Here is a 27514-nt window from a genome sequence, read left to right on the forward strand (position 1 = left end):
TCAAGATTAAAAATAATTCAGTTAAATAAAATAAAGACATGAACAAAGCATCAGACAGGAAAACATCATAGAATTATATCTCAAAACCAGCCAAGCTATCATCATATAACGCTAAAACCAATGCCATGGGAGATAAAATCCACACACCTCGGCAATTCAAAAAAATTTATATCATGAGGCATTGTAAATCAACAATCATTACAAATTTACTTCGAATTATTAGCCACAAATATTATTCAGGCGTAAACGTTGCTTTGGTAAAAAGCAATTGAATACTGAAACATTGAATCATCTAGTTATGCTTCGCTGCCCCGTTCTTCTCTTTGGCCTCCAAAGCTAGTTCTGTTGTTCTTAGGGTTGCATTTCTAACTGCGTCGATAACCAGGCCTCTGAAACAAGTTAGAACGAATTTTGATCGAATGGCATATCTTAAAACAAAAACCGACTAACGTCGGAAGAATTGCTCTGGAACAAGCTGGGGGCAGGAGGGAGTGTAGCTTAGAAATGTTTTATGGGTGCAATAAAACGGCGTTCAAATCCCGGACCTCCAGAACACCAATCCAAGAAGGAGGTTCAATTATTGAGTTCCAACACATTCAAGTCATAAGCATACATCGAAGTTTAATGCACTGAAATTTTGCCGCCAGGGTAGACTTTTTCAAAGCTATAAAGCTAAACATAAAATTTGAATTTCATTCAGTTCAAAAACATAGCCGGCAAATTTCTGGACAATAGCCACCGTTCGCTCCACTGCCCGACGTTGGGATTGAAACGATTAGATATGAAACGAGAAAAATTGATTACAGCACAATTTCTTTCTAAGTGTTAAAACGTTTTCTAACTTGATCCGCATTTCATTAGATTCAATAAATAAGGCGAACTCAGTCTCTAAATCGGAAGACTATGAGCGTGATACTAGAACCGATTAGCATAATTCTCTAAGGCACCTGATGCACTCTACAAGCAGTACGTCTTAGTTCCCGGGCTTTATTAGTTTAAACCGTTTCTATAGATTCCAATTGTTGACCTTGAACAATTTCGCGTAAAGTTGCTGAATTAATTCTTAATTCCAGTCAGTTGAAACCAAAAAAAGAGACAATTTTAGTTCAAAACCTGAAGCTTTAAAAAATCGAGGAAAAAAGCCAAAAACTGGCATAAGGCGTTCTGAGAATGAGTGCACAATACCACAAACTTGTCGACATGAAAACTAGAGGAAGCAAAAAGGGGCAAAGCAGAAATTTGGCAGTATCTTTTTTAAAACAGGTGTCATCAAAGTAAGAAAAACAAAAAAAATACATTAAAATTATTAAACACAGCATAAATTACAAATTTAGAGGTCATAAAACATCAGCAGTTCTGTGAAAAAGAAACAAAAAAGAAAATAAATAGAGTCAAGATTCGAGAACTCACAAGAAACCACTCAAAAACAAATGGAGTCTGAGTCAATGAAAGCGATAGCTTAATCTATCAAATGACACCAAATACGCGAAAGCCAAAAATAGCTGGCAGATTGCCAGAAAATAGCCGCAATAGCTTCGTAGATCTGCAGTCTCAAAAAAAAACAGTTAAAAAGACAGACCAAAAAAATCGTCTTTTCATTGAAGGCTGATCTGTTATATTTTGATTAAAAATCTGTATAAGTTATTGCTGCCTCTATTAGCTGATCTCAAATAACCTTCATTTAGAGTGATACACACCCATTTGACCTTATCTCTTTGAATTAAAGTAAATAAAAGTCAATTTCAAAGTGAGGAAGTCATTTTTGAGAGTGAGGTAAGTCAAGTGTGACCAAAAACTTAATCACGCGCATGAACAAAAAAACTCGCTCCACTAAGAGCGAAAAATGACGTCACACATGCAATTCAGTTGAAATTGCATGAACGAATGAACAAAAAATGGCTGTGACGTCATATGGTCGTAACAAAAATCATGACGACGAAATAAAAAAAAACCAAGAGAAAGCCAATAATAGCCTCAGCTATCGCTGTGCGGCTATTAAAAAACATGGTAATTATACCATGCTGGGGGGCTATAATTGGGCTATAATGAGAAGACCCGAAAACTTTGGTTAAGAACTTAGACAGCGGAAGTAAAGCCAAATTTTCGCACAGGAAAAAAATTGCTTCTAAAAACCTTAAATTTGCTCAAACAGGATGAAACCATTTCAAACAAGATCAAAGTTTCAAAAGGATGAAATTAATTCAATGCTTTCATAGCTGCCTTTACAGCTTTGGTTGTATGACGCAAAACAGAACTCTGACTCAATGGACTTTTAACAATCAAAATGTGAGAACACGTCCTCAAAAAAACTACCATGCACATTCTATTATTTGTAAAAGAAAGCTGAGCACCTATATAATAGACTTTTGCTTGGGCAACTTAACAGCTATTCATAAAATACTTTCTTGATTTCTCAAAAGCAATGCAGATACAACGATGAAAATAATTGAAAAAAAATCACAAGCTATTTCGGTAGTCCCACATTTATAAATGATCGTTGACAACTAAAGCCTGATAATCACTACAATGAGACTGCCAAAAGAATAGCGAAAGAGATAAAAACTACAAAGCTAAGTTGATGGAATCGATGAGGTAATCTACTGTTTTTGAAAATAAACATTCTCGAATTGAATGAAATCGCTTGATTCTTTGCACTCGCTTTGCTATTAACAGACTCTATTGCAGAGTGGTCCTTAGTTGACCTAGAAGGAGTTAAATGATTTCGAGTAAGATTCAATGACCTTAAAAGTGGGGTTCAATGTCATATAGAGAGAGGTGGGTGATTGATGACAAAACACTAGCTGCGGAATTCAGCTTGAAACTCGTTGCTAATGAGATTAACAAATGTAACCCATACAAATTTTTAGAGAAGCGTCATGAAGAGAATGAAAGAAAAACTGCTATCTTGCGTTTTCATGAGTAAAAAGGTAAAACTGAAATTGGATGTCAACAAAAACATAGCCGGCAGATTGCGGGAAAAATGCCGCAGTTGACTCGAAAGAAGAAGAGATCGAAATTGACAGAATTTTTTCCCAAGTTTCAAAAAGTGTTCTCGTTCGCTTATTCTTAAAAAGTACTTAATTCAGCTTTTAAACTGGAAGCTATTACGCTTTATATTAATGTCAGCTAGCAATTGCTCTAATGAACTTTGATAGCCTAATGCAATAAGACTTAATGACCGGGCTTTATAAGTTTATACCGATTCATTTGATTTTGCTCTTTTGACTTTGACAGAATTCACTAGATTGCGTAATTCAATGCGTAAAAGAAATCACGACATGTGTAAAAAGAAAAAACGTGATCAAAAGGTAAAGCGAATTAACAAACATAGCAGGTTAAGTCCTGATGCACAATTCAAAGAATCTTCATTGACTAAACGAAAAACTAGACCTAGAACGGACTTTGAGTGAATTGGGAAAACCGTTTTTAAAAAATCAGATAAAACAAAAAAAACAGAAAATCAATGTGAAAATACCACATGTGAGCAAAAAATCACTAGTGAGAAATGAAAATTTGGTTCAAACAAAAAACTAGGCCTAGAATGAACAATGAATGGATTGGGAAAATCATTTAGACACAAAATCCGATCCAAAAAATCGAAAAGAACAGTAAAAATCAAAGTGAAATTGCCGCATGTGCACCAAAAAACCACTAGCCAGAAAGCGAATTTTTGTTCAAACACCACTTTGTCACTCTACTTTAAAATTTGACGCCGAAAAACCACTCGCTTTTTCGCTCTACTTCCTGTTTCGGCGTGACCAAAATCACTACTCCATTTCGACTTCAAAAATCATCAAAAAGTGCGAACAGACCTTAAAAAAAGAGAACGCCCCAATACAATTCAAATTCTTTGAATTGTAAAAAGGAGAGCGCCTAAATAATAGCCGATGAGAAGCTGACGGCGGCTAATAACAAACAAAAAACAGAATAACCGCAAAAATAATGATCTATTTAAAGCGAATAGAGACAGTTCCAATATTTGTTCGCTTTATATATCGGCAGCTGAAGTTGATGTTACTTGAAACCGCAAGTACATTCATCTAAAAAATCTGCAAAGCCTAAACTTCGAAATCTGCAAAGCCTAAACAGCCTGACCCAAAGAAAAAACTTCGAATACGTACAAAACTAAAAAGTATTTGATGACATTGAAAATGTTAACATAATTGTTTTCAATACTCTTAAACTAAAACTAATGAGACGCTACCAACGAGCAAGGACCCTTTTCCAGAAAACATAGCTGTCTGAAAGAATGTTGCTGCACAAGACTCGTTGACCTGTAGTCTCAATTCAATGACCAATGCGAAAGAAGGCCGAACAAAAGAAATTTCAGCTTTTATTAATTATAGCTCCAATGTCATATTTTGATTTAGAAAAAATTTTCTAACTCATGAGCTGTTTCCGTTAGATTTCAAATTGCCGTCAATTAGAGTGACACATTTAAATGACCTTACCTCCTTCAACTCACGTGTACCCAACAGCTTAATCAGAAGAATGAACTAAAAAATCGCCGTAAGAGTGCAAAAAGGACTTCATGCACGCAATTGAGTCACGAATGAATGAACAAAAAGCAGAATTGAATATTTGAACGTGAATTCACATGCTCATAACCAAAATCTTGACCAAAAAAAACAACCAGCAGAATCCAAAATATACTCGCAGCAGGAAATGACATATACGCAGCCATCTACTTGCTTAAACATAACCGACTAACGTCGGGCCAATTGCTCTCAAACGACCGGCGAGCGGTTGGCTTCGTCAGTACCTAGCCACTGTTTAGTGAGGTTAGCTTTAGCTTGATTGAAGGGGCCTGAGATTAGGGTAATAGACGATGACATAACGCCACATAACAGCCGCTGAAGTGCGGCATCAACAAAAGAGTCAAGAGAGAGAGAGAGAGAGAGAGAGAGAGAGAGAGAGAGCGAGATTAAACGTGAGCGAGACAGAGAAGGAAAACACAGAGAGAGCGAGAGAGAGCTAGGAATTTTTTCCATGATGAGATTCGACTCTACAACTTCAAGTTTTCTAGACTTGTTAGTAACTAAATCATATAGAAAAAAACTGAAAGTGCAAAACTCAGAAGAAAAGTTTCCACATTTCGCAGTAAAAATTGTTCAAAAACATTTTTTGTCTCTGGATATTTTTCATGTAACCCATCTGCAAGACTTAAAAAGCTTCGTTGGCCAGTAACGATCGTTAAACTCAGAAAAGCACAAAAATATTCGAAAATTTAAAAAATTTTAACAAAATCTTGCTAAGTTCGTGATATTAATGTCTTCAGAACACCATTCCATTGTCTCAAGAGACTATCCAGTATGCCTATTTTACTCCTTAAACAATTTCACTGGCTCAAAACGATCCATACACTTAGAACAAATAAAATTTTTTTTATTTTAACAAATAAAAAAAGCAGCAGCTTAGCATCAAACCTCGAAGGAGGTTTCTCGGCTCTTAAGGCTGGAATAAACTAAAAAATGACAAACAATTTCGGAAAACATGAAGATTGCCAAAATTTTTTCAAAAAATGCTAAAACTCGTTAAATGTTAAAATCTTTAAAAACAATTAATTTCATCTGGAAACTATAGAATAGCTTGTTAACAAACTCTAGAGGAGGTTCCTTGGCTCTTGAGGCTAGATAAACTTATAAAATAACAAAAATTAAAAAACTTCAAATAATTGCAAGTTTTATAAAAACAAATCGTTAAAATATGTGATATTAACAGGTTGAAAACCATTCCATTACCACTAACAACTATTCAGCCACATTTTAGCAAACAATTAAGCAGGTTTTCTGAACCCTGAGGCTGAAAAATCAAGAATGATGACAATATTAATAAAAATTAAAAAAGCTATTTTTTTCAAAAAAATGCTAAAATTGGTGATGTTAAAATAGTTAAAAAAATTCCATTACGTCTAGAAACTATACAGTAACCTATCATCAAACCCTAGAGGAGGCTCCTTGCCTCTTGAGGCTGGATAAACCTAAAAACCGACAAAAATTTTCAAACATCTTGAAGAAAATTAGCAAGTTTTTTCAAAAAAATGCAAAAATTCGCGAAGTTGAAATGTTGAAACCATTCTATTACCCCAGAAACTGTGCAGTAACCTATTATTAAACAATAGTGTGGGTTCCTTGCCATCTAGGGTTGATAAAACTCAAAAATTTGACAGTGACAAAAAATTTTACAAAACTTCAAAATCTTGAAAAAAAAATGGTGAAAATTTTTATAATTTTGCGGGTTTTTAGCGAGCGGTTGTTCGTCAGTAGCTAGCCATGGGGATGCACCGGGGTGGTAACAGTCGGGTGGGGGCAACAGCACGGTGGGGGGGGGGTGGGGGCAATAGTGGGGGGTCAACAGTATGGGGCGGGTCTTCAACCTCTAAGAACCGCTCTTCACACCATTATTATAAGTCTCCAAAACAGTTTGAGCTGAAACAGAGCTCAAAGGCTCTAAGAGCACTTAATGTCCGCTGGGCGCTACCTGTTTATCCTGTTTTTGAGGACGAAAAGTCGAAAGCGTCAGACAAAAAATTGGTCAAGCAAAAAATCGCATAAAAAAGACCGACAGGACTAATATAATTGCTACAAACTTCGTTTGAGAGCAATTAAACAAACTATGCATTTCACTTTAGTATTGAAATCAAAAAACGGAGCCAAATTAAAACATAGCCGACAGACTGCCGGAAAATAGCCGCGATAGACGCTTGTGGCCTTCCATGAATTGAAACAACTAAAGAAACAATATAGGCAGATTGACCGAAAATCCTTTAGTAGACCACTAGATATTTTGGGTTAGATACGTACTGTCATTTTTAAGATACACATACAGTCTATGAGGAAAAACCCTATAACAGCTTTTTCAAAATTGATTTTCGAAATCAAGAACTCAAGACTAATACTCAAGAATTAGGGCATATAAGTTTGGCACTACTTAGATGCACACTACTGATCTTTAACTAGTAAATGTTCATTAAAAAATGTTCCATAAGTGAGTTCAGAAGTCATTTTTTGAGAGAGGTAAGTCACGCAATCGGCCTAAAAGCAGAAATGACGTCACGCAGACAAATTTCAACTGCAAAGCAGTAGAAGTCACTGAAGTCATTGAAAAAGTCAGGGTACGACGAAATAAAAATCTGTTAGACAGGAAAAAAACATAGCAGGACAATTCCTGACGTACAATTCAAAGAATTGTCATTGACTAAACAAAAAAATTGACTTAAAACGGACTATGGGTGAATTGGGAAAACCATTTCTTAAAAAAAATCAAATTGGTTCAAACAAAAAACTAGGCTTAGAGCGAACTATGAATTGAGAAAACGATTTAGAAACAAAATCCTATACAAAAAATTGAAAAAATAGTAACAATCAAAGTGAAATTGCCGCATTTGAACAAAAAACCACTAGCAAGAAAGCGAATTTTGTTCAACACCGTTTTCTCACTCTACTTTAAAATTAGAGCGAAAAAATTTCATGCCGCAAAACCACTCGCTTTTTCGCTCCATTTCCTGTTTCGGCGTGACCAAAAAATCACTACTCCTATTTGACTTCAAAAATCTTGGAAATGTATGAACAGATCTTCAGCGCCCCAATACAATTCAAATTCTGTGAATTGTAAAAAAAAATTAGGAGCGCAATAATAGTCGCCTGGATTTGCTGACGCGGCTATTAATAATGTTAATAACCGACTGTTCTCTCCTGTCAAGTAAGAATCGAGGACGCATTCAAAATAGCAACAGCTTCACTGAACTCATGTTGGAGAACATTTGTGATAGAAAACATTAGTTTTTGCGAACAGAAAAATTCTGAAACAAAAGCGGTTCATCTAGCTTTCAGACAATGCTACCACATTGATGGAATAAAACCCAACAAAAACCTTGAATAGAATGAAGAAAATTTTACTACTAGAAGGTCAAACCTTATGACGTCAACTTTCATCGCTGACATTACCCCATCTGACTAGACATGAAACCTTTGTTTTATACAAAGTTAACTGAAACAATAAAAAATACAAAGCTCTGACCTGAATCCAGCGGTATCTAGCGTGTGAATGGCCGCGATTGTAGAGCCACCCGGTGAGCATACGTCATCTTTCAGCTTCGAGGGGTGTTCTGTCGTCTCGGAGACCATCATGGCAGATCCTAGAACTGTCTGCACTGCCAGTTTAGCAGCAAGTTCACGTGGCAAGCCCATGCGGACACCTCCATCTGAATAACAATAAACTTCTGTCATAAAACTCCAACCACTATGACCTTGACTTGTGGGCTCACGCCATAGCACAATAATGATGTAAACACTAAAATTAACATGTGATCGTAACGATGGGTGAGTGGCGGGGGGGGGGGGGGGGAACTGACACAACAAACAGCTCTTCACAGTCCTCAAAACAATTTTGCTGAATCGCATACTTAGAAACTAGTACGGCGCAAGGCTGAGAGCTGCTCAGCCACTTAATGCCCTCCGGGCATTGTCTGTTTATCCGGTTTTTGCAGATGAAAAGTCAAAGTGGTCAGATAAAAAATCGATCAAGCGAAAAATCGCATTATAAAAAAGACCACATGACAAATATAATTGCTACAAACTTCGTTTAAGAGCGATAAAGGACAAGAAATTAAATTAAACTAAAAAAGCGCATTAACACTTGTTTGAAAAAACGAAACTAGAAAATTTTATATCGCATTGCACTAAGCAGTGATACCCTCATAGCTCAATAGTATGAAAAGTTTGCAAACTCAAAACATCTGCCACCAAATGTTGCAGTCTAAATTAAACAATAACAACACTTTATTAACCATAGCAAACGAAATAAGAGAGATAAACAATTGTTACAAAACTGCCAGGAGTGTAGTTATTTAGTTAAGTGAATACGTGTAAACAAATAATTTAATTCTTAGGTCGGTCAACTACTGTTGATTTCTTCGTAAATCATGGTTTTGCAGTTTTTCAAAATCTGATAGATCTCCAGCTAACAGACCAATAAGAAGTATAAAGTTTGTTATCGGAAAAAAAATTGAGGTAAAATGTTTTCAGTTATTCCGTGAACGTTTTTCTTTCTTCCCAAAACCCTTTAGTTCTTTAGGAAGTACACTGCAATCCTTTGTTGCAGTTCTGATAATTGAACGTTCTAAATTTTGAGTGTGAAAAATGCAATTAAAAAATGAGAGCTGAAGTTGATGTTATTTGAAACAGCAAGTACTTTCATCTTAAAAAATCTACAAGGCCTTAACAGATGAGCCAAAAATAAAAAAAAACTTAGAATATGTACCAAACTAAAAAGTATTTGATGACATTGAAAATGTTAAAACATAATTATTTTCAATACTCTTAAACTAAAACGAAATAATGTTGATTTCTTCGTAAATCATGGTTTTGCAGTTTTTAAAAATCTGATAGATCGCCAGCTAACAGACCAATAAGTAGTATAAGGTTTGTTATCGGAAAAAAAATTGAGGTAAAATGTTTTCAGTTATTCCGTGAATGTTTTTTTCTTCCCAAACCCTTTAGTTCTTTAGGAAGTACATTGCAATCCTTTGTTGCAGTTCTGATAATTGAACGTTCTAAATTTTGAGTGTGAAAAATGCAATTAAAAAATGAGAGATTTGAATGTTCTGTTTGATGCACCAAGGTGGCAAGGTTAAGGTATCGAGAGGATTAAAACCGGATAAAAGACAGTTTCTTGGTTTCTACATAATGATAGTTCTTTTCAACATAATTAGATATGCACAAGGAGAATAGAATACTTTATCTTGAGATCTCTTGTCCAATCTATCCTATTTCTAGAGTAGCATGCACGATTGGCCCAACTTAGTTGCTTTCCAAGGGAAATAATCAAAATTTTCTCAATTGATTGAAATAAGAGTAAGCAATAGTATAACCGGCTTATAACAAAGTCGTTCAGTACCATTTCCATTAGAAACGTTGCTATCAGATTGCAGAGTGTATAAATTGTTTTAATTCCTCAAGCCATTTTCAGTGTCAGATAAAATATCGATCAAGCGAAAAATCGCATTAGAAAAAAAGATCACATGACTAATATAATTGCTACAACTTAGTTTTAGAGCGATAAAGGACAAGAAATTAAATTAAACTAAAAATGCGCATTAACACTTGTTTGAAAAAACGAAAGTAGAAAATTTTATATCGCATTGCACTAAGCAGTGATACCCTCATAGCTCAATAGTATGATAAGTTTGCAAACTCAAAACATTTGCCACCAAATGTTGCAGTCTAAATTAAACAATAACAACATTTTATTAACCATAGCAAACGAAATAAGAGAGATAAACAATTGTTACAAAACTGCCAGGAGTGTAGTTATTTAGTTAAGTGAATACGTGTAAACAAATAATTTAATTCTTAGGTCGGTCAACTACTGTTGATTTCTTCGTAAATCATGGTTTTGCAGTTTTTAAAAATCTGATAGATCTCCAGCTAACAGACCATTAAGAAGTAGAAAGTTTGTTATCGGAAAAAAAATTGAGGTAAAATGTTTTCAGTTATTCCGTGAATGTTTTTCTTTCTTCCCAAACCCTTTAGTTCTTTAGGAAGTACACTGCAATCCTTTGTTGCAGTTCTGATAATTGAACGTTCTAAATTTTGAGTGTGAAAAATGCAATTAAAAAATGAGAGCTGAAGTTGATGTTATTTGAAACGGCAAGTAATTTCATCTTCAAAAATCTACAACGCCTTAACAGATGAGCCAAAAATAAAAAACTTAGAATATGTACCAAACTAAAAAGTATTTGATGACATTGAAAATGTTAAAACATAATTGTTTTCAATAATCTTAAACTAAAACGAAATAATGTTGATTTCTTCGTAAATCATGGTTTTGCAGTTTTTAAAAATCTGATAGATCGCCAGCTAACAGACCAATAAGTAGTATAAGGTTTGTTATCGGAAAAAAAATTGAGGTAAAATGTTTTCAGTTATTCCGTGAATGTTTTTTTCTTCCCAAACCCTTTAGTTCTTTAGGAAGTACATTGCAATCCTTTGTTGCAGTTCTGATAATTGAACGTTCTAAATTTTGAGTGTGAAAAATGCAATTAAAAAATGAGAGATTTGAATGTTCTGTTTGATGCACCAAGTGGGCAAGGTTAAGGTATCGAGAGGATTAAAACCGGATAAAAGACAGTTTCTTGGTTTCTACATAATGATAGTTCTTTTCAACCTAATTAGATATGCACAAGGAGAATAGAATACTTTATCTTGAGATCTCTTGTCGAATCTATCCTATTTCTAGAGTAGCATGCACGATTGGCCCAACTTAGTTGCTTTCCAAGGGAAATAATCAAAATTTTCTCAATTGATTGAAATAAGAGTAAGCAATAGTATAACCGGCTTATAACAAAGTCGTTCAGTACCATTTCCATTAGAAACGTTGCTATCAGATTGCAGAGTGTATAAATTGTTTTAATTCCTCACGCCATTTTCAGTGTCAGATAAAATATCGACCAAGCGAAAAATCGCATTAGAAAAAAAGATCACATGACTAATATAATTGCTACAACTTAGTTTTAGAGCGATAAATGACAAGAAAATGAAATAAAAATTAACAATGGGCATAGACACTTGTTTGAAAAAACAAAACTATAAAATTTTATATCACATTGCACTAAGCAGTGATAGCCTCATAGGTCAATAGTATGATAAGTTCTCAAATCCAAAACTTGTCTGACCCATTGTTGCAGTCAAAATCTTTAAAATAAAACAACACTTACCGTAGCAGTTAAAAGAAAACAACAAAAACCGTAGCAGTAGTAATGAGATAGTTAAACAATTGTTACAAAACTGCCTGGAGTGTGGTGGTTTAGATGAGTTAATAAGTGCAATTAAATAATTTAATTCTTAGCTCTGTCAAATACTGTTGAATTCTTCGTAAGTCATGGATTTAATTTTCTTTTCAAAATCTGATCAGATGGATTTCCAGCTAACAGGTCAATAAGTAGAATGATGTTCGAATGTTTGAAAGTTGTGATAAATGAACATTCTAATTTTTCAGTGTGAAATATGCAAAAAATATGACATAGATCTTTTAATGTTGTTTGATGCACCAAAGGGGCAGGGTTAGGGCATCTAGAGGATTCAACGCGGATAAAAGACAGTTTCTCCGTTTCAACATATTGGTAGGTCTTTTCAACTTAATTCGATATTCACCAGGGAAAATAGAATACTGTCTTGAGATCTCTTGTTGACTCCATCCTATTTCTAGAGTAACATGCACGATTGGCCCAATTTAGTTGCTTTTCAAAGGAAAAAGCAAGTTCTTGTCAATTGATTGAATTAAGAGTAAGGAATAGTGTAAATGGCTTATAACAAACGCGTTCAGAACCGTTTTCATTAGAAACGTTGGTATCCGATTGCGGAGTGTATAAATTAATTGAATTCCAAGCCCCATTTTCTTCAGATGGTTCACCTCGTCTTGGAAAATAAGAATTTTGTCAATATGAACCCATAGACAAGACGCATTTCTTTATAATTTTTTTCTCAATTTTAATTGATTAAAATTGACAAAATAATCACAATTGACAAAAAATAATTGACAAAAAACACACTCCAATTCACTTGTGTACTAAAATAATTTAAGATCCTTTTAAGTACAGTTTCATAAAAGCATGATTAGAATTTCAATAACCATACATAATGAAATAATGTAATGACACGTGCTCTGTAACTCGGGGGGGGGGGGGCACAAACGGAAATGAATCATTTATAGCTGTTGTTAAAATTGATTTCAACTAACTGAGCTTTGGCAAATATCTAATCCTGAAAAATTCTGAATGAGTGCATCTCTAAATTGAAGGTACAGAAAAAAGAATTAGGTACAAAAATATTTTGAAAGTGCTAACTACCGAACGATTGTATTTCGTAGTTATGCATCCTCCTGATTCTTAATGAGAGAATGCAAGGGCTAGTATCAATACCAATAAGCATCAGATATGGTAACTAAGACCTGTAAGAACAAAGTTGATGTAGCGGGCATCTAAAATTGGGCTTTATGGGATTATCTCGTTTCTTTTTGGATTTCATTTTTCGATGTTGATTCCCTTAGCTTTCAATTGCTTTGCTGAGCAATTGCTCCTAAAAGCCAGTTTGGGCAGAATGAGTGAATAATGAAACTAGCCTATAGCAGTCACAAAAGATTTCACGGAATATGTTGAACCAGCTGTGAACTAAGGTACAGCGAAACAAATTTTCATATTTTTACTTCAAATTTTTACTTCGACGAAGTAAAAAAAACCATAACAGGAAAAGTCCTGAAATACAATCCAAAGAATCAAATAGAAAGTTACAACTACTGTACCTGAACAGCAGATCAATCGAACACAGCCAGCCAAAAAAGGAGTCTCGAAAATTGAGAAATTAGAATAAGCAAACAACGTAAACAACGTATTGCGAAGACTGTAGAAGCTTTTACACCGAATAACAAAGTTGATGTGTTTTAATATACGAATTAACCCACGCAAAAGGCATGAAAAAGGTTTAATGGCCTATAAAGAAAAAAATCGAGAAATATGAAATACTTAAAAACTGAAAATTGCAGAAATTAAAGTAAGCTTCTTAATTTCGCAAAATTGAAATGTTCAAAATCATTTTTGTTTCCAGAATCTTCTCAGTAAATCATCTGCAAGACCTAAAAAAAGTTTCATTGGCGCGAAAAGATCGATAAACTTAGAAAATGACAAATTTTGGAAAACAATAGCAAATTTTACTATGTTGCCAAAATTTCTTATATTAGTTCTTCAGAACCATTTTGTTGTCTTCAGAAGCTATCCAGTAACCCAATTGCAAGCCTTAAAAAACTTTGTTGGCTCATAAAGATCGATAAACTGAGAACATGACAATAAATTTCGAAAATTTCAAATTTTATCAATTTGTGATTCTAAATTTGAAAACCAAGTCGTTGCAACTAGCAAAAATGCCGTACAATAGTATCAAACCCTAGAAGATTTTGCCTGGGCGTTGAGGCAAGAGAATTCGTGAAATTTAAATTTAAGAAAAGAAAATTTTGTTTTAATTCGTGAAATTAAAATGTTGAAATTAATTCCATTGCCACTAAATACAATGCAGCAAACTATTATCAGACCCTTGAGGTTTTCCGGCCCCTGAGGCTGACAAAACTCAAAAAAGACAAATACTTTCAAAGAATTGCTTACAAAAATTAGTATCATTTTGCGTGTTTATATTTGCAGTACGAAAACAAATAGCTCATAAAAAGGTTACATAAAATAAATATGCCATGCAAATGACCGTATCTTTGACAAACAGCAATTTGAGACTGAATAAACAAAAAATGAAAAATGACGAAAGCACCATTTTGGGCTCAAAAACTCCTAAAAAGGACCTTTTAACATTGAATTAAGGCCTTCCCAGCAGCTGCAACACTCTAATCACTTGAAAGACTATTCAAGCCAGTTTTGGGCCTCTGGAGATAACTAATGCCCACTGGGCCCTATCTCTTTATCCCGTTTTTAAAGATCGAAGTCATTAAAACATAAACCAACAAATGTCGCAAGAATTAATCTTGAACGACAAGCGAGCCGATTTAATTCAGGGGCTGTAGCCTAGATCAATTTTTCTTTATGGGTGCAAAAAACCTTTCCCCGCCGTGATTCAAACCACGGACCTTCCGATCCACAACCACACGCACCAACCACTGCTGTACGAATCAATTACCTCTGCTATTCTGCAACCGATTTTATATTAGCAAGAAGCTTTAATTTGGAGCAATAGAAATCACTCAAAAATGAAGAACGAAAGCGCGAAAAAGTCACTTGAGAAGTCAAAGAAAGAAGAAGAAAAGCGCAAAATTGTCAGGCAAAAAATTTGCATAAAAAAGACACACGTTTATAATAATTGCTATGAACTTTGTTCGAGAGCAATTAAAAATGTGTAAAAACATCTTACAAAACAAAGAGCCCCAAAATAATCCAATTATTGGATTGTATAAATGGGAGCACTGTAATAGCCGGCTACCAATCGAAAACAGAAATTCTGAAAAAAAAATTATAAATCTAAAAAAGCTGCGATTCGAATTCAATTCAACTTAAAAGACATGTTAAAAAACGTTAAGATCAATGATCAACTAAATAAAAAAGAAAACAAACAATTAACCTCAAATAACCAAAGAACCCAGAAAGGAACAGAAACTACCTAACAATTTAACAAGAATAATTATTGGAAAGCAGAAAAGACGAAAGTGAGAAAATATCAAAACATGGACAAAAAAAGTCAACAATGGGAGGAAGTCAATCTCTAAGAACCGCCCTTCGCGCTATAAGTATAAGTCTCCAAAACAGATTCTGTGAATAGCATGCTTGAAGACTAGAGAGCTGAAAGACTCTAAGAGCACTTAATGCCTGATGAGCGCAACCTGTTTATCCCGTTTCTGACAGGTAAAATGCTTCAGACGAAAAATTGGTCAAGCAAAAAAATCGCATAAAAAGACCGACATGACTAATATAATTGCTACAAACTTCATTTTGAAAGCAATTAATTAGATTTAATTTAGTCCATTTTTTGAAACGAAGAGAACGCATTTAATTCCCATAATAAAAACTTCCTATACAACAAAAACCACCTGCCGTCACAAAGAAATTCACTATAGATACAAGCAATTTAGAAGCAAGACAAAAACCAATAAAAATCATAAAATGTCGAAACGACAAAATAAATCTCAAATTTCCATGCAGAAATCTAAAATTGGATTGTAATGGCCAAAAAACTCCCACGCACAAATTTCATTCATAACTTCTGTGTTTGTTTTAAAACTAAGAACAGCTTGAAAAAGCCGCACGTGAACAGAAGAAATTCTTTCATTTAGCAAAAATTTTTCAGACCTATTTTTCTCGAAATCTCTTAGAACAAGGAGTGAACAAAAACCACTCTATAATCTCTCTCTGCTTTTGATTGTTGTTCGCCAGAATGACCTCAACACTTGTTTTCACGTGCGGTATTCGACAAATACATCCTCTAAAAATGGAGGTGACCGATAAAAAAAATAGATCAACATTACTACTCGGCAAGTCGTAAACAGGTAAAAAGGAAAGCTCCTATATGATAGCTGTTTAGAGGTCGTAAGCAGCTATTAAAAATTCATTTAAATAAAACAGCGAATGAATTAAGTCAAAAATCAAACAGACGTAGTGACTTAAATAGAACGAGGAGAACGCTGGCAAGGGAAAAGGAATTTTAACATGGAGGTCAGATTGCCGGAATATAGCCGCCGTTGACGCGCTTGATGCACATCGCTATTGAAAAAGAAAAAAATGAGGCAAATTGACCGCATTGTTTCTCTTTTTCAGTGTCAAAAAGTGTTCTAATTTGGCGAGCAGTTTCAGTTGGATTCTAAAACTATACTTAAATCAGCATCAAAACTGAACCTAATAAACTTAACCAGAGGTGAGCCAGCAAACACTCTAATGAATTTTCATAACCTAATTCTTAATGACTTAATGACCGGGTTTTATCGGTTTATCCCGGCGCTTTTGATTTTGCACTTTTGACTTTACCGTATTAATTAAATTGCGTATTTCAATGCGTAAAAGAATTTAAAATCCATTCAGTAAAAGCAGTGAGTGATGTAGGTCAGAAGTCACCCGTGAAAACAGTGACTTATGTTAAACGGAAAATGTGATCAAAAGGTAAAGCTAATTAAAAAAAACATAACAGGACAAGTCTTCACGTACAATTCAAAGAATTGTTAATGACTAAACAAAAACTAAACCTAAAACGGACTCTGAGTTAATTGGGAAAACATTTCCAAACAAATCAGATCAAAAAAATTTGAAATAAGAATTAAAAACCAATGTCAAAAAACCGCATGTGAACAAAAAACCACTAGCGAGAAAAAGAAATTTGGTTCAAACAAAGAACTAGGCCTAGAATGAACTATGAATGGATTGAGAAAACCATTTAGAAAATCCAATCCAAAACAAAATCGAAAAACAGTAAAAATCAAAGCGAAATTGCCGCATGTGAGCAAAACCACTCGCTTTTGTAGCTCCGTTTCCTCTTTCGGCGGGACCAAAATCACTACTCCAATTTGACTTCAAAAACCTTGAAAATGTGTGAACAGATCTTAAAAAACATAGCCCAAAGAAATCCTCAAACGACTCGAAGGAAAAAACTAACGCCCCTAACTAATATAAATTTTAATCTACTGAATGACCACAATATTTAACATAATGCTTATCCTACTGAATAATACTAATCACTTTAAAACAAGAAAACGAAAAAGAATAAAGAAGTATCTGACCAGAAAAGACGATAAAACATGTGATAAAATTTTCACAATCAGTCGCAAGTTTAAAAAACAGCTTTCGGCAAAAACCCATGCGATACGTTCAGTTTTATTTCGTTGAACCACTGCAAATTGAGAGACAAACAGCACAAAATTTTCAAGTAGAGAAAACGGACGTAAATCTAAATAAAAAACTCCGTAAAATTGCAAGAAAATTTAGCCACAAATTATGGATCAACTGTCATTATGTTGAATCCAAATCATTATTTTAAAAAAAAAATTTGAATACTACTTCTCGTCTAGCGTCCATCAATCCAAAACATTGTCGATTTATAAAAGTAAAAACGAAGAACAAAAAAGAGAAAAAAGTTAAAACTTTGTAATATCTGTCATTGAAAAATGCATTAAAAAACACTTCGAGAAAAGTTCCTCTTAAAAATAAGAACGGTAAAAAGTAGCAAAAAGCACACAATCAGAAGATTTCAGCAAAAATAGCAAAAAAAACACGGAAAATCCGCAAAAAATTACTCAATTATCTTTAACAAAATGACTCAAAACTATTATCAAATCCATCAACATGCATCAAAAACAACTAATTTGAACAACAGGCATCCCCAAATGCTATAAAAACTTGAATAACAAAAGGCATTTAAAAACAACTTGAAATAAAATGGAAAAAATTATGCATTTTGATTTCACGAGAGCACAGAGCCAAAAAAACGTTTCTTGGAGCAAATAGAGCAAAATTAATAATTTCTCAGTTTATTGTCATTTTTCCTAACAAAAAAATAAATTAATACCAATGAAACTGTAATCACTTGGTATCTAAAGACTCCATAAATATTATGCGTCTATTCAAAGCCTATACAAAGCAGTATAACGAAACAAAATGCAAAAAATTGCTAAAATTTGCCTAAAATTCAGCAAAATAGCTGAAAAACCTGCAAAATGGTAGAAAAATCATATTAATGACCAGAAACCTACAAACCACTATCAAACAACCCTAAAAAGAATAACATATCATAATCAGACTTCTAAACCAAAAAATAAACAAAAACGGTTTTAAAAAGCCGCACGTGAACACAAAATTTTTCACACCTCAATTTCTCGCTCTCTCGAAAACAGCCGAATGAACAAAAAAACCACTCTCTCTTCGCTCCAGTCTTCAATTTTGTTCAGGACGAAAACCACTCCAAAATTCACTCCAGTTAAAAAGATTTAAAAAAAGGACTTCTCCAATACTCCTCTTCGAGTCGTAAAAAAACTGCATCCCAATACAATTTAAATTCTTTGAATTGTAAAAAGGAGAGCACCTAAATAACAGCCGTTGAGAGGCTGACGCCGGCTATTAAAAAACGAAGAGCGCCCAAATAATAGTCGTTGAGAGGCTGGCGGCGGCTACTAATGACAAAATCAAAGAAGACAAGCGTAGAATATCAGTACAAAAGGCGATAGAAATCAACTAAAACAAACAAACAAACAACGCGTATAGGAGACCAATGCATATTGTTTAAAATATTTAATGCATATTCTATATAATTGTTCAACTCTTTTTAGAGATCAATTAAGATCATACTCCGCAGATAAATAGCCGCAATTGACTCCGTTGACCCCAATTGATTTGAAACAAGAAGAAATGATTGTACAGTACGTGTTACGTTTATAGGACCTGTAGTTAGGCTCACACATGCCTGCTCATGAGCGGATAGAGGAATTGGTAGCAATACTCATTCTACCTGGGAACTAAGCATAAATAGAACGAAATTCAATTAACTGGTATCTCAAACTGGGATGTATTAGTAATCTAACTCGGCTCAATTTTGATTGCTTTGCTGAGCAACAGCTGTTTAAAAGCATTTTGAGCTGAATGAAGATATTGAAAAAAAAAATTTTTGTACAAAAAATTGTTTAAGTCCGATTTATTTTGATGGCATTTCGTAGTTGAAAATACTTCTGTTTCTTAGAGAGAGGCTACAGGGGCTACTATCAATACCAATAAGCATAAGAGATGGTAACTAAGACTTATAGGAACGACGTTCAAATAGCGGGCATCTAAAATTGGGCTTTATGGGTTTATCCCGTTTCTATATCTGACTTCAATTTTTTATACCGACTCTGTTCATTTTGAATTGCTTTGCTGAGCAACTGATGTTCAAATTCACTTTAAGCAGAATGAGAGAAGAGAGAAACTAGCCTAGAGAAGTCAAAAAGATTTCACGCAAAATGTCGAAAAAGCGGCAAAATGGTAAAGCGAAAAAAAGTTCGACGAAGTAAAAAACATAGCAGGACAAGTCCTGACGTACAATTCAAAGAATTTTCATTGACTAAACAAAAAATTAGACCTAGAGCGGACTATGAATGGATTGGGAAAACCATTTAGAAAAAATTCTATCCAAAATATTGAAAAAAAACAGTAAAAATCAAAGTGAAATTGCCGCATGTGAACAAAAAACCACTAGCGAGAAAGCGAATTTTTGTTCAAACACCGTTTTCTCACTCCACTTTAAACTTAGAGCGAATTAAATTCACGCCTCAAAACCACTCGCTTTTTCGCTCCACTCCCTGTTTCGGCGTGACCAAAATCACTACTCCAATTTGACTTCAAAAATCATGAAAATGTGTGAACAGATCTTAAAAAAAGACAGCGCCCCAATGCAATTCAAATTCTTTGAATTGTAAAAAAAATAGGAGCGCTATAATAGCCAGCTGAGATGAGGGCGGCTATTAAAAACATACCCGGCAGAGTGCCGGAAAATAGCCGCCGTTGATTCCAATAAGCATGATTGGGATTGAAAGAATAGATATTGAAAAAAACAGATTTTTGTACAAAAAATTGTTTAAGTCCGATTTATTTTGATGGCATTTCGTAGTTGAAAATACTTCTGTTTCTTAGAGAGAGGCTACAGGGGCTACTATCAATACCAATAAGCATAAGAGATGGTAACTAAGACTTATAGGAACGACGTTCAAATAGCGGGCATCTAAAATTGGGCTTCATGGGTTTATCCCGTTTCTATATCTGACTTCAATTTTTGATACCGACTCTGTTCATTTTGAATTGCTTTTCTGAGCAACTGATGTTAAAATTCACTTTAAGCAGAATGAGAGAAGAGAGAAAATAGCCTAGAGAAGTCAAAAAGATTTCACGCAAAATGTCGAAAAAGCGGCAAAATGGTAAAGCGAAAAAAAGTTCGAAGTAAAAAAAATAGGAGCACTATAATAGCCGGCTGAGAAGATGAGGGCGCCTATTAACAATGAAATTAACCTGAAAAGTTTTTAGGCAAAATATCGAAAAGACTGTATACAATAATTAAAACGAAACAAATTTGCTTGACGTACTAAAAAATAGGAGCCAAATAATAGCCGACTGACCGCTATCAAACAAAAACTTGTTTCAATGTATACCAGTGAGCGACTCAATAAACACGTAAACATATGCAGGTCCACTGCCACTTAAACCACAGACAGCATCCATCAACATCTCAGGCACCTCGTGGATGAAGCCACAGCTCGCAAACAACTTCTCAACTAGCTTCTTGTCGTCTTCTCCGACATTAGGGTTGGCCGAGTAACAGCCCGCACCTGAAACACATCAGCCCTGCCGACTTCACTGAAATCACGCGTTAGAACTTTTCTAACATTGAAAGTTCGATTATTTTATCTTACTTATCCTTAATGAAGAACCAGTCTTGCATAATTAGTACTCTGTATTTCTGAAAGACTCGACTTCAAATTCGTTAACTTTACAGCCTATGTCTGAATAGTTTTAATCAAAGCAACACGGTAGTTTTAATATGAGCCTTTTCGGCTTAATTCTGATGTAGATCTTGATTCTTAGCAGGTCTTACAGATTTTTTGAAGACATTTTGGGTACATAATCATCAACCAAAATTCAACATGGAAGGTTCTTTGAACGAACTTAAATTTTTGCCTAATTTTTATCGAAAGCGGTTTGAAAAAATTAGCATCAATTAGAACAATTGCAAAACCATTACGAAACTTACCTTGACCAACAAGCATTGGAGTGTTTGGCATGGACCTGATAACTTTAGCATGCTCTGGCAATGGCTCACAAAGAAGAGATAGAGGAAATCCGGCAATCACGGACACCAGGATCTGGTCACGCGACAGAGCAGGGGCGATGTCACGCAGTACACCTGGACACACAGTTAAACACTTATTGATTTGAAAACTTGAGAGATTTACATTAAAGTTCTCTTAAAACATTCATAATAATTAGCTAGTTTTGATACTGTTCGTCCTCCAGACCACGCGAAATGAAGAGGCCACGCTTCACCTTGGTTCTTTTGACTTCGCTCTTTCGATCTTAATATGTAGAGCGAAATTCTTTGATCGAATTAAGTAGAAAAAATAGCACGGTAAGTAAAAAATTGAACGTGAATATTATGAATTGTAAACAATGCAAAACACTAACCCAAAGAATGGACTCCCTTTGTCATGAGGAATATAACATCACTATCTCTCACACAGTCTTTGTTATCATGCGTGATCCTCGATCCCTGAGCCTTGAATGCATGCAATTGATTTGCCATGCCAAGTTTGTCTGGAGCACTCCCAATTATATTTTCTGCCTGAAAAATTATTCACCTCAATCAAACGTGATGACAGATATGTCGTGTTGACTATTATTATGCTCAGTGAAATCAGTCTCAAACAAACGAAAACACTGTCTGACGGACTGTTATCAGGTAAAAAAAATTGGATCTTTTCCGTCTGTACCTCCCCATCTTAGTGAGTGCATACTATCTGGACCCCCCGATGCACGTGCCATATTCTTACATAATGAATTACCATGAGATGGCACGCGCTCTGTGACTGGGGGAGCACAAATGGAAAAGATGCAAAACATTTTCTGCTTGCTTAATTCGGACCATTTGTCTCAAAAGTTTTGGTGAATCGTATATTTAGAAACTAGAAAGACCCAAGACTAAGAGACCTGCTCAGTCACTTAATGCCCACCGGGCGCTACTTGTTTATCCCGTTTTACAGGACAAAAAGTCAAAAGGGTCAGTCAAACATTTGGTCAATTGAAACCGAAAAAGAAAAAAGAAAGTAACCTAATTTTTATGTTTTTTTTCTGTGTCAAAAAGTGCTCTAATTTGGCGTGCGGTTTCACTTAAATTCTAAAACTATAATTAATTAAGCTTCTAAACTGAAAGCTATTAAGCTTAATACTAATATCAGCTACAAATCACTCGAACTTAATAACCTGATGCTCAATGACTTTATGACCGAGCTTTATCGGTTTCTCTGGTTTCTTTGATTTTGCTCTTTTGAAACTGACCGTATTTACTGCATTGCGTAATTTAATGCGTTAAAGAAATCAAAATAAATTCAGTTGAAGCAGTGAGTGAGGTAAGTCACAAGTCAAGAGTAAACCGAAAAATTTTATCAAAAAGTAAAGCGAACTAATTCAGCAGGACATGTCCGGAATTACAATCCAAAGAACTGAATTAACTAATGAGCAGCCAATCAACATTTTCAAAGCAAAATCAAACTAAAATCAAAAGCCCATGAGCATATATCCGCGAAATGAACAAAAAAATCTAGAAACAATAAGGAAAGTTTGCTAACCATGCAGCATAGAAGTCACCGATAGCACCAGCTACACGCTAAAAGAGTCTAAAGTTAGATATATCGTCCTTAGCAACCAAAGAGACCTGTCATTATCGAGAATAAGCGATAAGACAACAACAAGTACAACAAATACACACAAAAAAATCATTAATAATGAAGGGCGTATATTTAAAAGAAAGCAATAGCTATGACCTGAAACGATTATCTCGATTGATTTTAGCTTCCTTAGCAACTGACGAGAACTGTCATTAACGAAACTAAGAGACGACAACAAAGTGACAAAATAAACTCACGGGAACAAACAAATCGACAAAATTTCTTGAAAAAATTTAGTATCAAAGTTAGAGAAATCAATAAGTTTAAATTGAAAGAATTAAAGCTATCAAATTAATCACTTGGAGGAACCTATGAGACCTGTCCTTTTTACGATTAAATGATAAGACAACAAAAAGTTCAACAATTACACGAAAAACTCACAAAAATTCAATAAAAATGTCTGAGAACAAAGAGTTTTTAAAAATGTTTGAAACAAATGTTTGTTCAAACACCAATTTCTCACTCCACTATAAAAGTAGTTTTAAAAAATTCACGCCTGGGAACTACTCCATTTTCAGCTCCCTTTACTACTTCAGCGTGACTAAAATCACCACTCCAAATTGACTTCCCATTGACGTGACAAAGCCGAAAAAATTGTGAACAGATCTTAAAAGAGACAGCTTTCCAATGCAATCCAAATACTTTGGATTGTAAAAAAGGAGAGCTCCTAAATAGTAGCCGTTGAGAGGCTCACGGCGGCTATTAATAACTGCTTCAAACTTTATTTGAGAGCAATTAATCAGTAGCATAACTTCCCCCTTCAGTTATGGGAACAAGATTAAGAAGAACGCTCGCTTCAGTCTATTAGTGACAAAGCATTTCTCCACATCCTCCTTAAGCAACATAGCCAGCGCATCGCCAAAATAGCTGCCCAATGGACTTAGAATGTGCCTAATTGAATTTCATTTCAATCCCGAAGCCCTACTTTTACCAGCCTTCATTCAGCAGTTATCCTCTGAATGAGGAATTGACTTGACAGGGTTTAGTATACTTAAAAATTCATTTTAGACCATCTATACACATGGTTTTTAAGTATTAAAAAATCCAAATATTTCTCCTCCACAGAGGAGTCTTCCGAGAAGAGAACAATACATCAAATTGGTTACATTCGCTGAGAAATTAAATTCTTGACAAAGTGCAGATTGCAAAAAAACTTTGGGTGTAAAACTGCTCTCTTTAATTCACCCTTTGAAAGAACTGTTTCATCCAAATTCTTCGTCCTAAGTGAAAAGAGTCAATACGGAATTTGATTTGTACAAATTGGCAATGAAAAAACATCTCAATAAATAATAACAAGAAAATCTCAGAAGAATGTTTTTATTGCTTCGGCAGTAACTTGGGACTCTTACGAAATTGTGACCATGAAACAAAAATATTGGGCAAAGACTCTCGTTTTTTGTTTTTTCTTCTCACTAGCTGCTTAATTGGTTGTAAGTTGACCGCCCCAAAAATTTGCAACCATTTATTGTACTTCAAATGCTTTGTGGAATTTATTGCCTAGACAAAAATCTTGAATAGGCAGCTCAATTTTGTTAACTGTTTTCTGCAAACGTTAGCAAAGAAATGGATAATTAAGAAGTCACTCCAACCCCTGGGTGGTCTCAAACAATTGGCAACTTCAAACAAAAAAAAACGACTTTCAACACCTCATTGTAAAGCGTCTTCGTGGCGTGAAAAACCGACAAATGAGCGTCAAGCGACGGAAAAAAAATCGCAGTTGATGTTTTAACTAAACCCTGATTCTTCAATTCGTCGACTACTTATTCCAAGTTAAGCAGCTCTGTTTAACACTTGAAAAACAACATGTGCATTGTTGGTCTTCATATTCTCATTGTATTATTGCATGTTCCTACACAATTCAAAAAGGTTTCTGACGCAGCCAGGAAATCATTCAGCTCAGTTTTCAATATAATTATTAAATAGAAATCAGTTGTAAACAAGCACTCGTTCGCATGGACCTAGCTCAGGTAAGTGGTTGTTTTTAAATCAAGAAAACAAAGAGTTTGGGTTAATAACTCTTATATTTGTCACCCATGACATTACTTTGAGTCAATAATCTTCAAAGTTTATCAGATTCCTTGTTGAGCAAGTTTTTCAATTAACAGTTGGCCTGGTACTTAATCACAATAAATGAAAAATACAATATTTCAACCAATCTCAACCCAATTAAGACCTGCAGAACAAAACAACATACTCGAAAAGGATACCGAAATTGCAACTGATAGATAGCTAAGAGCCACCGAATATAGTCTACAATTTTGTCAATGCTGCGAGCTACGGTAAAGCGTTCAAAAAAGCCATCAGCAAATTCTTGTTGAATAATATTACGAAATTGATTTCTTACTATATGCAGAAAAGCACATGGAGGATTATTCGTAAATGTTTGTAATATCTGGAATATGGCACAAACTTGATGAACCTGTTGAACATTTTCGTCAATGAGTCAAATTGGTAAACAGTTCAGAGGTGGTTTAAATTGAAAACAGAGCGCAGAAAGGTTGAATTAATGGGGGGGGGGGGGGTTTAATCCTACTGAAAGCCTCTGCACTACTTACTTACTAGGACTAACTTACTTTCGCAAAAATATACACTGAGAGATAGTAAAACTCAAGGAACGGGACTCGATGTCGCCCTTGGTGGAGTTGGAGTGAGGGGGTCTAAATCGAAAAAAACTGCAAAGTTAAAAGGGTCAGACAAAAAATCGGTCAAACCAAAAATCACATAAGACCTTAGGACTATATATGCTACAAACTTCATTTGAGAGCAATTAATAAAGGTTTAGAATCGTTTTTGCACTTCACATCCTCCATATATGATAGATTACCTTGATAGTGTTGGTGCGGACCAGACCCTTGGCCAAAGCGATGGCCATCTTTCCTGCTCCCACAATTGATATTTTCATGGCTGTACTTGGTTGCTTCTTCTTTAACGCGAAAGATGATGACGAAAGAGAAAATATGATATGCTGAGAGATTGCACTGCAGGGTAAGGTCAAGGCATCTGTGACCAAAAATCAGGTAGTCATTATTGCGAGGCAAACTATCTACTGTTTGTCAGACCAAAACAATCTGAAATAATGCAGCTCAGATATTTGAGGATCGAAAAATGATCGAAAAAAGACATAATTTATATTACAAGTAATGCTCTCAAACGACTGGCGTGTGGTTGGTTCCGTCGGTAGCTTGCTGTGGCAGTGATTGGCTAGCTTCGGTTGACGGGGTTGGACTTGGACTAGGGGTATGGGGGTCAAATCAAACACTAAGAACTGCCTTTTCCCTCCTTTTACATCATGAGTTTGTCTCCTCACCAGTTTCGGCGAATCGCAAACTTAGAGACTAGTAGACGCAAAGCTCTAAGAGAACTGATCAGCGACTGAATGCCCTCCGGCCTTTACATGTTTATCCCCTCTTTGAAGACGAAAAAACAAAAACATGAGGAAAAATCGAATTAAAAAAGACCACAGGGCCAATAGAAATAAAAATTCCTACAAACTTCGTTTGAGAGCATTTAAATAGTTGCTCAAATAATTTAAGTCTTCTGATTCGCGAGACCATTGAGCATTATTGAACAACCGTTTACATTTTAAGATTCTACATTAAGTGTTCAAAGTAATTTCAGAGATACAGCTATGGGATGTCATGAAGTAGAAAAAAAGTGTTTCATAAAAGTCTATCGATATATATTCGACCAAGGAGGCTCGGCAATTTGCGTGCGCACATAAGGTTCCGAACCCGCTCAACTACATTCTTGACTTAATTGGCTACCAAATGATGAAGAGATAGAAAACTTTCAAAAACATACATATCGTTCCATAAACAACCAATGGAATACAATAATGCCACCCTAGAGGGCCGATGAACGTTGTTGATAACAGGACTACCGGAAAGGACAATAATAAATATCAAACAAAAACAAAACATTATTTACAACCAAAACTCGACTTCTATTATAAGTAAAATCATAACAAAATCAGACACGCATCAGACAAAAACTAAACGAATCCATTTAAACTATGCATCATTAGAAAAAATGTGGGACCTGTCCTCAATGCGACTGGTAATTAGATCGACAAAAAGAGCAAAGAAGTGCGAAGTTCCAAAATGCGTTTCTATTTCTGAAAAAAATTAATTTCACTGAAATCCCTAAAATGTTCATTTAAATCTGCATAGGAAGCAATTGAGTTTTGTCATTAACCACTGTTCAATTGCGCAAAATTTCAAAGCCAACGGGACCTATGATTAATGTTATACACTAAAAACAAAAATCCTATAAAAAATTAAAAATTCTCAAATTTTCTCGTAGTAACAGTAGTAACAAAGCCGAGAAACAAATGTTTGAAGCTTAAAACCGTTATAGAGATTAAATTATAGTTAACTGGAAACGAGTTGTGACCTGTGTTTACAGAGCCTGAGCTAAAAATCGACCGAAAATTAAACAAAAAAAATGAAGCTCAAAAACCCAATTGTTTTAGAAACGAAAAATAATTAAAAGTCACAACAGACTTCAAATTTCAACAAACAGCGATGGATTAGGTTGCAATACCTCATGAAGCCATTTGGACCTGTTAATAATGAGACTAAAT

General features: G+C 34.9%; 1 protein-coding gene across 1 annotated transcript; it reads right to left on the reverse strand.

Moving 5' to 3' along the window:
• LOC142337734 (uncharacterized) lies at positions 1 to 25996 on the reverse strand. Its single transcript, XM_075387208.1, has 6 exons — positions 25757 to 25996; positions 21674 to 21830; positions 21243 to 21395; positions 20644 to 20820; positions 8020 to 8203; positions 1 to 389 (listed from the first exon to the last, which is right to left on the reverse strand). Exons 1-6 carry the CDS (start codon positions 25832 to 25834, stop codon positions 293 to 295), a joined length of 846 nt encoding a protein of 281 aa, XP_075243323.1. The 5' UTR covers positions 25835 to 25996; the 3' UTR covers positions 1 to 292.
• Between the last annotated feature and the right edge of the window lie 1518 nt (positions 25997 to 27514).

The sequence above is a fragment of the Convolutriloba macropyga genome, chromosome 4, assembly GCF_964194025.1.
Source record: "Convolutriloba macropyga chromosome 4, txConMacr16.3, whole genome shotgun sequence".
Taxonomy (NCBI): domain Eukaryota; kingdom Metazoa; phylum Xenacoelomorpha; order Acoela; family Convolutidae; genus Convolutriloba; species Convolutriloba macropyga.

Excerpts from the sequence above, each read along its gene's own strand:
- LOC142337734 (XM_075387208.1), bottom strand. The coding sequence starts at position 25,834 with ATGAAAATATCAATTGTGGGAGCAGGAAAGATGGCCATCGCTTTGGCC. Across the intron at positions 21,396-21,673 it reads AAAGGGAGTCCATTCTTTGG|GTGTACTGCGTGACATCGCC; the intron begins GTTAGTGTTTTG and ends CTGTGTGTCCAG. Across the intron at positions 20,821-21,242 it reads TCCAATGCTTGTTGGTCAAG|GTGCGGGCTGTTACTCGGCC; the intron begins GTAAGTTTCGTA and ends GATGTGTTTCAG.